At 38.9% G+C, this 12,499-nt stretch overlaps 1 protein-coding gene across 5 annotated transcripts in view; it reads left to right on the forward strand.

Moving 5' to 3' along the window:
* Positions 1-12,499, forward strand: part of igsf9ba (immunoglobulin superfamily, member 9Ba) — a 78,587-nt gene that overhangs the window by 36,420 nt on the left and 29,668 nt on the right. For all 5 annotated transcript variants that reach the window (XM_044119181.1, XM_044119178.1, XM_044119180.1 and 2 more), the window contains exons 4-6: positions 657-808; positions 6,974-7,091; positions 10,473-10,614. In XM_044119181.1, coding sequence (XP_043975116.1) covers positions 657-808; positions 6,974-7,091; positions 10,473-10,614 — 412 coding nt within the window. The remainder of the gene's footprint in view (positions 1-656; positions 809-6,973; positions 7,092-10,472; positions 10,615-12,499) is intronic.

Here is a 12,499-nt window from a genome sequence, read left to right on the forward strand (position 1 = left end):
TGTGCCTGTTGTGATGAGAGCCTAACTGGAAACCTCTCTAAAAGCAGGAAGTGAACTAAAGCGCAGGGCATTCTGGGTAGACACAATCAAAACAAACCTGAGTCTGTCGCTAGCAGGAGAAATAGCTTGTAGTCTTTCTCCAACGACAACAGAGAAATACTACAAATAATTTTTGTTTACATTTTGTGAAGAAAGAAGTTGATCTGTCTCTTCTTCAGAGGTTCTTGTGTCGTTTTCCTTCAGTGGTTCAGCGCCACCACAGGCGAGGAGGAGAACAGGTTTTCTTAAAGGGTTTAGTTTGTTTGACACAGCGCAGCTGGAAATGTAACAAATTACAAACTTTTGGTCCCCAGTCGAACCAAGCTGGCTATGAGATGAGATGAGATGAGAAAACTCCCTAACAAATCAAATCTGATTTCATTTCGTTGAGAAAAACCCTGAACCTCCCAACGGTTTTGAAGGAACATAAAACCAGCATACTCCTGGTGTGATTGGTCCTCACATGGAGGTGAATCACTAAACTCTGCGTCTTGCAGCGCATTAGATAGTAGTCAACCTGTTAACCAGTATAACAGTGTTTTAGTAAACTATGACATGGGTTTACTAAAACACATGTAATGCAGACTTTAAGTACATGGTTTTTTTTCTCTCTACAGCCCCACCTTCATTCACAGCGACGCCGCAGCAGTATGTGGAGGCGAAGGAAGGGGGAAGCACTCTGCTCAGCTGCTCTGCCCAGGGAAACCCAAAACCAATGATCAGCTGGCTCAGAGAAGGGGAGGAGCTTGCAACCAACTCAAAATACTCGGTGAGAAAGAAAAGAAGTATATATATGAGCAGCCAAAACCTTGATTTATGATTGTGCACATAAATACAGAAAGGCTTTGTGCACAGATGGCGTCATCCACTGAACCCATCTGTACCGAAAGTATATTACGGCCCACATCTTATCCGGGCTAATTTTAGATCATGCTGCTGTTTTACTGGAGAATCTAGAGATTATTTATATCACAATCTTATTCCTGATTTCCTGTGGTTAAAAACACCCCAAAATGAACACACACACACACACGCACACACACGCACACGCATGCACGTGCACACACTGAATCCATTTCATCATATTGGGAAGAGCAACTGGCAGCGTGCCTCACATTTCTCAACCCTCTTTGTTGTCTGGTGATGTCAAATTTTTATTTCTGTGAGGGGAAAGAAAAAAGACACAAAACAAAACCGTCCCCATTGTCTGATGTCTGACAGGATATTTCTAGCACAGCTTCACTGTGGTTTGATTTGCAAAAAAAAAGGTTAAAAAAAAATGAAATGAAAAAAGTTTCTCAGCAACACACTACGCAACATCAATAAACATCAGCTCTGTGCCGTCGCTGTTAGCGATTCAAAGGCACTTAAAATACAGATGACTCAGAAGTGTGATGATGCGTTTCAGCCACATGATGCTGCATGTTAAATAAAATGTGTCATGTTCACTTTCTTCCAGCTGAAGTCAGTAATCGTGTTATATATTCTAAGGTTTCAAACCAAAGTGGTTTTGATCATGATTTTTTGGGATTTCTGAAGGTCTTGAAACATCTTCCTTCTTTTTTTTCCTCATTTTTTTTAATCTTCTACATTTTTAGATATAGTGCTAAAAAAATGTACATGACATGATATTTTTTCCCTATAGGGGAAAAAATAAAAAGGTTGTAGTGTGAACTTACGGACCTGCTCAAATCATAAGAGGTGAAAATAAAATCTAAAGCACTATGGTTTCATCTTTTCATTTTCAGTTATATTCAGGCTTGTAGATGATATTGATAATTGTGATAATTATGTTCCTTTCTATGTCCAGAATGGAGAAAAATACACAAACAAGGCAACCAAAAGTGTGATTTTATTACATGCCAAACACAGATCTTATGGATAACACCATGGACACCCAAAAAGACATAATAGGACGATCTTCATCGTTTATTTGATGATTAAGAAGAAAAACAAGGAAAATATTCACAAGCAACAGAAGTGGTCATGTAAAGGGTGTCAGTGAATGGAAGCAGCTGAAAGTCTGACTTTTCTAAACTTAACCCGCCTGTCGTATTCCTGACACTTTAACTGCTGTAACAGGGTTTTGAAACTTTCTTTTGACAACATTTTCAAACCGAAGCAAGTTTATTTGCTTTTAAATCATTAGTCATTAAGTGCTTTAAAATGATTAAAACATAACACTGTAACCTGTCAAATCGTTAGGATAACTGCTCAAGTCCTATTTTGTAAAATGGGATTTAGGTAATTATGCTATTAGGCTAATAAAATGTCATCATGAAACAAATAAACATTAAATAAATAAATCAATTTACTCGCCATCATGAATCCAAGGCAACAATAAAGAAATGGGCTACCAGCCTTGATTTAAAGGAACTCATTGTTTTGGTTGTTTCAACTGAATGCATTGTCATGTTTTTTCTTTCTTTTTTTGTCATTGTTTCAGAGATCGTCATCCATGTACAGAAATAACGTGTTAATGTGGTGGGTTGTGGCTCCAAAGACAGTTTTTTTTTTGTGTGTGTGTGTTAGAAAAGTGCGTCTTAATATCTGGTTTGGAGAATAAAGAGAGTTTTTGATTTGTTAATGTTTCTTAGTTTTAAGATGTTTACCGTTTCATCGCTCTAAAATGTGATCAAATCCGGAATTTAACAAACTATCGACTATTTGATTGCCCTTTGAAAATAAAAAATTGTTTTCCGGACTGATAGGAAAAGAAGCCGCTGACATCCAAAGCAGAACTTCTGCAGGTCGCAGATCCATTCATCAGAACCACTTCAAAACGTTACAAGAACGCCAGTCTCACATTGGAAAGAAATAACGGATGACTCAAGACTTTTTCACATCACTGTAACGCTCTGATCAACATAAGTGAAGATACTGAGGCACCGAAGAAGAAAAGGGGAAACCCAGCTGCTTGAACGGAACAGATCGTCACTATTTCTTCAACTTTTGAAGCAGGTTGCCGCCTCTCTTTGCGGCGTCTCTTCACATTCTTGCATGTCACCGATATTCCAGTCGGCTGCAGGGAGCACGCGCTCCTCGCTTCCCCGCACGGGACTCACTGTACACGAAGTGACAGGATCACAGGCAGCCTGTTAAAAGACCATGTTCACTTCTCTTTCATTTTGCTGCTCTGCTCCCTCCAGCCGCCTCCCTCAACAGCATTCCCTCAGTAAACGATTGGATAATGTTCTGATGCATAATTAATCTTTCTTTTCCATATCAATAATACATTAACCAAAGATAAAAAAAAATAAATAATTAATGTCGAGCTAAGAAGGAGGAGATCTTGTACAAATTTCACAGCTTTTACCCGATGTTTTCCACTTTCCAGTGTGTCTGTCCTTAAATGTGAGAAAGTTTTCTTCTGGTTTAAAGAAAGAGAGAAAAAAAAGAGAAAAAGACTGAGCATGACAAGATATTTGCTCACTGGACTGGCTGCAGATCCACAGAGACATCCTGGAGAAAAGGAGGAATGTGATAGTCTGGGTCAGAGTCTCTCTGCATCCTCCTTTTTTTTTATGGGCACAGAAAAAAAGAGGACATTGAATTTGAAGGCTGGGAAGAAGTGAACAGCTGCCAAGATGGGATTATAAGGCCTTCTCTGAAACAGAACAAAGAAAACTGGAAAATAAATGGTTTAAGGCTGCACGTTGTGTCAGTAAATGTGAAAAAATAAAAGTTGTTGTTTTTAATCTCTATACGTAGACTGAAACATACAGTGTAGAATAAGCAACGGAGTTTGTCTTCAATTGCTAGAAATTGAGCAAAAATATTTTTCTAGACCAACAAAATAGAAAACAGTTGATCCCTGAAAAATTAGGACACTATGGATTTTATAAGTCAATCATGTAAGTTGCTAATCTGTATTTTGGATACATAAATTGAACCAAAACATAAACGTAATCATGTTTTGGTTGTTCTAAATAAAATAGAAGTACAAATCAGAAAAAAAAGACTATTTTGCATTTCTAATTTAATTCTAAAAAGGGTGGTATTATGTATTTTCCAGCCATTCTATAGCACAGTCAAGTTACTTTACCACACATATATATATATATATATATATATATATATATATATATATATATATATACATTATAAAGATGTTGTATATGTCAAACATAACTAAAAAGAAATTTGACTTCTTAATTTGACGCCTTGAAATTGGGCCCCTGTCTCTTTAAGAAGCTCCTACTCTTTCCTCTTTCAGCACCTCACCACAACAATGCATTACTTTAAGCCATTTGCAGTCATTTTAAGGAAATGTTTTAACGTTTTGTAGGAGCAAGCATTTAGGCACCCTGAATGGTTGCCATTGGAGATTCAAGAATTTCTCAGACATGCATGAAAAAAATCAAAGCAACACTCCACATATGTTTTTGATGAGGGAACAACATGATAAAGTGAAGATGAAGGTCAAAAAAGTCAATATTTCATAATACTGCCCCTTTAAAATGTTTGGCTCGAGTTTGTGGTTGAGTTCAACTTGTTCCTTAGTTGTGCTAAGAAACTGGTATTAAAGAACATTAGCTATAATGCAGATTGAATGTGCTTCTTTAGTTAAGTCAGAAAATAAGCCTTCTTCTCAGTGGAAAGAGTAGTTCCATTTTTTTTCTTCAAATTATTTAGAGAATTTGAAAAAAATATATTTTATTACAGTGAACAAGGAATTTTTGTAAATAAAGATTTTAGAAAAAAACAATATAAAAACTGCTTCAAATCAGTATTACAATACAGTGACATTATGGGTTAGCATGCTAAAAGGGATATTATCTCTTACATTAAAGTAATATTCCACTCTACAAGTAGAACTTTAATCTCACCCAATTAGTTAATTTTTTTCTTTTTTCTTTCATTGGTTTAATGAAAGTAGAAAAATGTCAGTCTCTTCCCGCAAAATTTGATTCCTGCACATGGCTTCGTAAGCCTCAGAGTGAAACTTCACAACAGACCAGTGACTAGTTAGCGATCCCGGCACGACACGTGTGCTGCTAGCTTACCGCAGCGCCACACAAAGTGCTACCTCGCTGAAGATAAATGACGATCCAGTTTGCCAGCAGACTCGCAGAAGTTAAAAGCTGCTTTGGTTCATCCAGCAGTAGCCCGACAAACATTTGAGAGATGGATGAATGGGAATAATTCTGCAGGCGCCGCAGATTCCCCCCTCTGCGCCGCATGAATGGACACACTACAGCTGTGTGTGACTTGAATGGACAGAATCTTTCGCAACCTGTTGCATAATTTATGAGCATTTTCTTTCTTTTTCTTCCTTTTTTTGCCTCTTTGGTTTGTTTCATGTGCTCCTTCGTTGCGGTGATTGCTTGGGATCAGGTTGTGATGTTTACAGGCTTACAGAATGTTGCAATCACACTTTAAGGTAGAAATGTTAAAAGCAAACAACAGGTAATGATGTTGATTCTCACCACAAAAAAAGAAAAGCAATTGTTAAACCATGGGCTTAATACTAGTGGTCAAACAGTTTTTTAAAAATAGATATTTTAAGGACGTTATTTTAAACTGTTTTTGGTATTAGTGCAGCTAACACAACTAAAACGAGAGCCTCTATTTATCTTCGATAGAAGATACAGATTCTTATAACTGAGAAAGCAAATCCAGCAAATTTTATTCCAGATTGAGGTTGAAAGCTCACAAAACAGTGGAAGTTACTCGGCTCTCCTGGGATCTGCGGAAAGTCTGGCTCTCTCTCGCTCTTTCGCAGCCTGAATGCGTCTTGGACACGATCTCCAAAGTTTCCTTTAAAATAACCTGACACAATTCTGTTCTACTGAAACTTTTAGACGCCTTAGAACCTGCAGTCTTGTGGAGAAATGAATGGTTTGTGTTGTTGCTGTCATGATATGAGAATGTTTGTACTTTGGGGTTTGTTTCTTTGCAGTTTATATCCTTGGCTCCTGCATTTAGTTTTATTTCTTTGTGTTTGTTCATTTATTTACCACTCTTGCCTCTTTGTGCTCCTGCCTGTGTTGTCTTAGATTAGTATTTATTCTGTACCCTTGCAGTTACTTCTTTGCGTCCTTCTGTTTTTCTGTCACCTTCTCCTTTGCCTGTCAGCCTATTATCTGCACAGCTGTTATCTATCACCTCATGCTACCTGTTCTCTTCTTCAGCTGGTGCCGCTTCCCTCTGATTAGCTCCTCTGGTTCCCTGTCATTTTCTCTCCAGATTCATGCTAAAAAAAAAAAAAAATCTCAGGCTTTTGTGGCGCGTTCAATAAGTGTATGGAACATATGACGCAGAGAAAGTCGAAGTAAAATGTGACATAAAGTTGTGTGAACTGACTGAATGTAGTCTAAGTAGAGGAGAAGGAAACTTATCTTGTTGAGGGAGCAAAGAAAGGAAGGCGCAGAAGCTCATTAGATTGTACAACAAATTCGCAATGCAGCTCCACTCCTATCAATCACATATCCCAGATGATCTGCACTTGACTCACCCTGAGGTTACAAAAAGCAACATAATGGAGTTGGAAGACGCTAAACAAAAGTGGAAGAAGTTGCACTTCTTACTCAAATTATGGTCTAAAGACGAAAGCTGTGAAAGCTTAATTCAAATATGTATCTTGTTTCCTCCGTGTTGGATTTTCTTTAGGCTCGATCTCAGCTCTAAACCTAACCCTCCTTCAGACATCTCCACAACTTTCTCCCAAAACCGTCTGATGTTTACCTTGTTTTTTTCCATAATTACGATGGACTGTTTTATAACAGCTGGAGCTCTCCTGGTAGTGGAATCTGGAGGAACGCTTTCACCCAAGAAACTCAGATATTTTATTGATCTAGAGCTCCAGTGACTCTTCTGCTGAACATCAGTTGCAACAACTCTACTGTACGCTGCTTTGTTTGGTTTAGTACACATAAATACCTGGAAAACCAAAAAGAAGCTTGACGGCGTCTCCTTTGTTTCTGACCTGAAGGTACACGACGGCAGCCTGACCATTCTCGGCATCACCAGAGACGACAGAGGGGCGTACACGTGCAGAGCGTACAGCGACCAGGGAGAGGTGCTTCACACCACCCGCCTCTTGGTTCAAGGTAAGGCCTCCCGTACCGCAGCTGGAGTCGTTGACCAAAGCATTCCTGATCGCGTCATCATACTTTAAGACTAAACGACTCGTCTGCCGGTCTTCGTTCACAGCCTCGGGTTGACTGTGCATCAACCCGGCCGGCTCAGTTTCAGCGTTTTGACCTAAAGGCGGCTTCCTGGCACACTCATGCATTAAGGCGGCGATGCATCAGGCAGACCGACGCTTAGCTCTACGGCCTGCCTGTGTAAATGTGTACATACGTCCGGAACGTCCCCGTCTGTCTCTGGACCATTAACCCGCCTCTTTCTGCTAGACGCGGATCAGATAGATGGCTTCGTGGTACCAGCCTCCCGATACAGCGCTGCTGCTTTGGGGAGTTAACAATGTGTATTTAACAAGCAGCCGAACGCCTCGCTTTTACGGCAGAGTGGGCATCGAGTCTATTTTAACGCTTGACTTCTGTAGGTGCAAACAGCAGCAAAATTGCAGTTCTCTGTGTTCACAGAACAGCAAATACAGACAGTGTAAGCAAACACTTAGCTATTATTTTGTTGTGACAAATAGAGGAGTCGTATTGTTAGATGCATTTTATATAGTTACAGATGTAGAAAGATATTCTTCTGTTTTCACGTTTTTTAGTCTCAAATTGTCAAATGTCAAGAATAAAAGAAAATACAAGTTTAAGTTTTTGTTTAGTTATTTGTGTTATTAGGCAAAAAAAAAAATCTAATGAACCCATAATGCATTTGCAGTCACTAACAACAAGACTTTTGCAGTGCAGTAAAGGAACTGTGACCCCATTTCTTCTTCACAGAGTTGTTTTAATTCAGCCACGTTCAAAGGGATTTATAGCATGAATGACACGCAAGGTCGTGCCACAGAATAGTACATCAAATTTAAATTTGAACTTTGACTAGGCCAATCCAAAATCTTCATTTTGTGTGGTCAGAGCCATTCCTCCTACTCTTCGGCTTACTGTTTCTTTTTTCACTGTTAAGCAGGATCCAGGATTCACTTCTGTGGATCAGAGCATGACGTATTCCCTTTTTAAAGTCTTTTAGTCATATTGTCGGACATGTTTTATTAACTTTTACATTTTTTTTTTCTGATAAAGTTAATGAAGTAATATTTTTGAAAATGTATTTTGTGAATTACTCAAGTTATCGGAGTTTGTCTGACCTCTAAGGTAATTTGATCTGAAACATTTAAGTTTGACACAAAGCAGAGTTAGAGTTAGAGTCTGTTACTGAGTTTTACAGCATGTATACCATATTTCTATTTTAATTTGGAACTTTGAAAGTAAATTCCTCGAAACAAACACTGATGCTGTATTATTCTATGTTGGCTTATTGAGCCTTTTTGTGCGCTGTCTGGCCAGTGAGACAGAGCTCAAATGAAATTTGAGTGTTCGAAATGTTAATGTTGGTACTCTTTACCAAAGATGGCTTGATCAGGTAAAGTCTCTGTTTTGATGAGGCTCATTTTCTGATAAAAAAAAAACGGGAACCCCCCCCAAAAAAAGCAACACCCACTAAATGTATGAACCTGTTAGCTTTGGTATCTGCTGAAAATGAAGTAATAAAAGTGTTTCTTCAAAGCAAGGCCTTGTGACTTTAAATAGCATCATAAAAAAATTAATTTTTAAGATGGCTCCTCTCCGGCTGCCTATTTTTTAATAGAGCGACCAGTGAAAGGAGGAGCGTTAATGGTGTTAGTCCTTATTGCCCCCCTCTGTCACCAGCCAGACGAGATGCTAATGTTTAATCTGAGACTCTGTGACTGCTTGTTAACCTCTGTCATATTAATATCAGAGTTACACCGCTCCGATCCACTGCTACACTTCCTGAGTGTGCGCGCAATAATCCGTCAATCGTAAAATCCACAATAAGTGTGCCACTACCGTCAACTTTTATTCAGTGTTTCAGTACGAAACATAATACAATCTGATACCTGTGGCAGCATGCTATTTTTTTTGTTGTTGTTGTTTTTTTGTATTTAATTGCCGAGTGAGGCGCCTGCCGGTCGTCCCGGGTCGATATGTGAAGCTGAACTCCCGGAGGGGAAAATAACCAGGAGGTTTCTGTCATGAAAAACCACTTACCAATCATTGTTTCTGCTGCTTTTATTGAGTTTTCTGCAAAACCCGCGGCACCTCGAGAGGTAAGGGGGGCGGAAAGTGAAGCAGGCATAAGTTACAGCTGCCACTACTATTAAGATTACAGTAGCCGGCTGCTCTGTGTCGTCCGCCAGACTGCGGTAAAGTAATGTAAATAGTGCATAGCTTGTGCTTTTGCTCAGACTGACGTTTGCTAAGAGAAGAAACCTGGAAGTTTCTTTCCGCTACTTTTTTTTTTTTCATCAAAATGTGCTAAAATATTAACATTAACAGTATTCATTTGGGCATTTGGGTTCATTAAGCTTACTGAGGGTTTCACAGATCACAATCTGAGGTTTTGATCATCTCTGGTTAGTCTTGTCCCAGAAATTATTGCAATGAAGAATAACATTGTCATTCTGACACCATTTTCAATTAATATGTTGACAATGGCATAATCATGCAGTTCCCCCTATCTAAGACAAATAAACTTTAACTATGTGAAGAACGCTTAACACTGAGACTGGAAGACGATTTTAAATGTCCAATATGAAACACGACAACTAACAGTAAATAACTGGGAAATAAAAACTGCACACAACCAAACCCATAAATAAAATACATTATAAAGTGAACAAAAAACATTTCTCTTCAAACAATGTTAATAATCATCAAATCGGAAATTATGGAGCTCATTTTAATTTATCATGCGACTAATGATAGGTCGTTTGGACAGGTCGTCAGTTCAACACAAGAAAACTGGAACAAAAAAACCATCGATGTTCATCATCAGCCTAACCTTTAGTTTTATTCAATTTTAATTTAATGAGAAACAAGATGGATTTGTTTTAAGGATTGCAAAACATCACTACCACAGAGCTTCTAATCAAATGTAGAGGATCAGATCAAATAGTGTTTTATTTACATTTAAAAAGTCCTCGTCTTCTCTCTGTTCTTGCTCTTGTTCATATATGTATTTTTTTTCATTTAAATAAAGTTCCTTAACACAAAATGTAAACGAGGTCAAGCAGTTTGAATCTTCTAAATTTTATTTGTATGTTTTGCTGATGCTCCGCTGGAAACCAAAAAACAGAAAGAAAAAATAGAATGAAAGTTTTACTGATATGCACCACATGGCAAAAAATACTCAGCATTAAAAAGAGCAGTGGCGTTTCTTTATATGCAGAGTTTTTGAACAGCAAAAGTTAACAAGTTGTCACTTGTTAACTTTTGCTGTCGATGTCACAGAGAAGACTAAAATTTCAGCCTTTTTTTTTTGTTTCCCTTCCTCAGGGCCTCCCTACATCGTCTCGCCACCAGAAAACGTCACCGTAAACATATCACAGAACGCACTCTTCACCTGCCAAGCGGAGGCCTACCCTGGCAACCTGACCTACACCTGGTTTTGGGAAGAGGACAACGTCTACTTCAAGAAGTAAAGTTATGATCAAGTTTACTTCTGTACTGTCGCTGCAGAAATCTGTTGTTTGTTTGAGGAAGGCGACACTTTGACATTTAAATGACCAGCATGCCGACAACTTATTGCTCTCTGACGGCAGCATCGCACTTAGTCACGTCTGGTGACGTCTCTGGGCTTCACACAGCTATGATCTAAAGCAGTGTTTCCCAACCCTGGTCCTCAAGGCACACTGTCCTGCATGTCTTAGAGGTTTCCCCTGCTTTTATTGTGCCTGATTCAACTGATTGCAGTTCAACAAACACCTGTTAATCAGTCATCAATTGAAATCAGCTGGACTGAAGCAAGGAAATACCTAAAACATGCAGGGCAGTGTGCCTTGAGGACCAGGGTGGGGAAACGCTGCTCTAAAGCAGAACCCAGACCGCGACAGGGAGCTTTAGGGCTTTAGAGACGGTTGCAAAGTGAGGAGACTGAACGAGCATGAGGAAAGAACATGAGAGTAGAAGTCCAGACCGGAAATGAGAGGCAGCAACAATCACACAGGGGTGTCAAACTCATTCGAGTTTTAAGCCAAATCAAGATCATGAATGCTCTCATAGGGCCAGTTGTGCTGGAATGTATTGATAAAACATGTTCACAAACTGTTACAATGTCAATGGATTCTTAAAGTTAAGTATTATTATTGAACATGTTTTCAGTCCCTTCAGGATTTCGTGATTCTTTTTGGAAGGAACGTGGTAATAATTTTAGAAACATGTCTGATAGTTATGCTTATTTACCATAGTAAATGTGACTTTTATTACCCGATCATGGAATATAATCTGACATCCATTAATGCTGAGGCAGCAGTTTAGCACAAGTAAGAAAGTTTTTCAGAAAAATCTGCAATAAACTCTCAATTATGTATCAGTGCAGTAAAGTGCGAGGATTTGTTGATTTTGCGTGAATTTCTACAAAACTCCTCAAGAAACTGGAGGGACTGATAGATATAATTTGGCAATAAATGGCTAAAAACTGCATTGATTTGATTGATAACATAATATTTCAGCACACTTAGTGTTTAGTCTAGAATCTAGAGGGCCACATGAAAAGCTATGGTGAGCTAGATTTGGCCCACGGTCCTCGAGTTTGACACATGTGGTCTCCTTACAGCTACATTATGTGGCTTTTTAACAGGAATGTTCATTACATATTTGTTCACCGGGTTGTGACAGTTTGTTATGAGACAGATGAACTGCGAAATCCCAGCAGGCAAGTCTTAAGCTGTCACTCAGCCTCATGTATCCGCTGCTAAATGTGCTAATGGTGGAGAAACAGCTTACCATTACAGGAAAACGGTTTATGCGCCGTCATCCGTGCCTATGCTAACTAGCCTTAGCATTCACAACAATATCTGCTGAGGGGTTAAATATGTAGTGGAAAAGGGATGAGCAGCACCACACAAGATTGTGATTGACGAGCACTAAGACCCGCCTCCTGGCTCTGATTGGTTGTTTTTAGATAGAACGGGGAAACGGTAGAGGACTTCTCATACCGTACTGTCCCGACATAGTGAGTTTCAACAAATGTGGACAAAAATATTTTTCATAAAAATTACATACTCCAGCTTTTAGCGTTTCTTAAAGCAGGAGTTATTCACTACTTTGTGTATGCCAATAAAATCAAATCACAACACTGAACATCAAAGTTTGATGTTCTCATGTAAAGCGTTGTTGTTCAATATGCACCAAGTGTGTTGGTTTTCGAAACATTGAGTTATCAGCTCAGCTCAGGAATCTGCAGAAGTTGCAACACTACTGTGTTTTAGCAAACTTAACCGTCCTGTTGTCCTCGGGTCAAAATGACCCGCCACTGTGTTAAAACTCCCCAAAGATCCACTAAATGTTAGTGGGTCTTTGGG

Source organism: Gambusia affinis, linkage group LG06, assembly GCF_019740435.1.
Source record: "Gambusia affinis linkage group LG06, SWU_Gaff_1.0, whole genome shotgun sequence".
NCBI classification, from domain to species: domain Eukaryota; kingdom Metazoa; phylum Chordata; class Actinopteri; order Cyprinodontiformes; family Poeciliidae; genus Gambusia; species Gambusia affinis.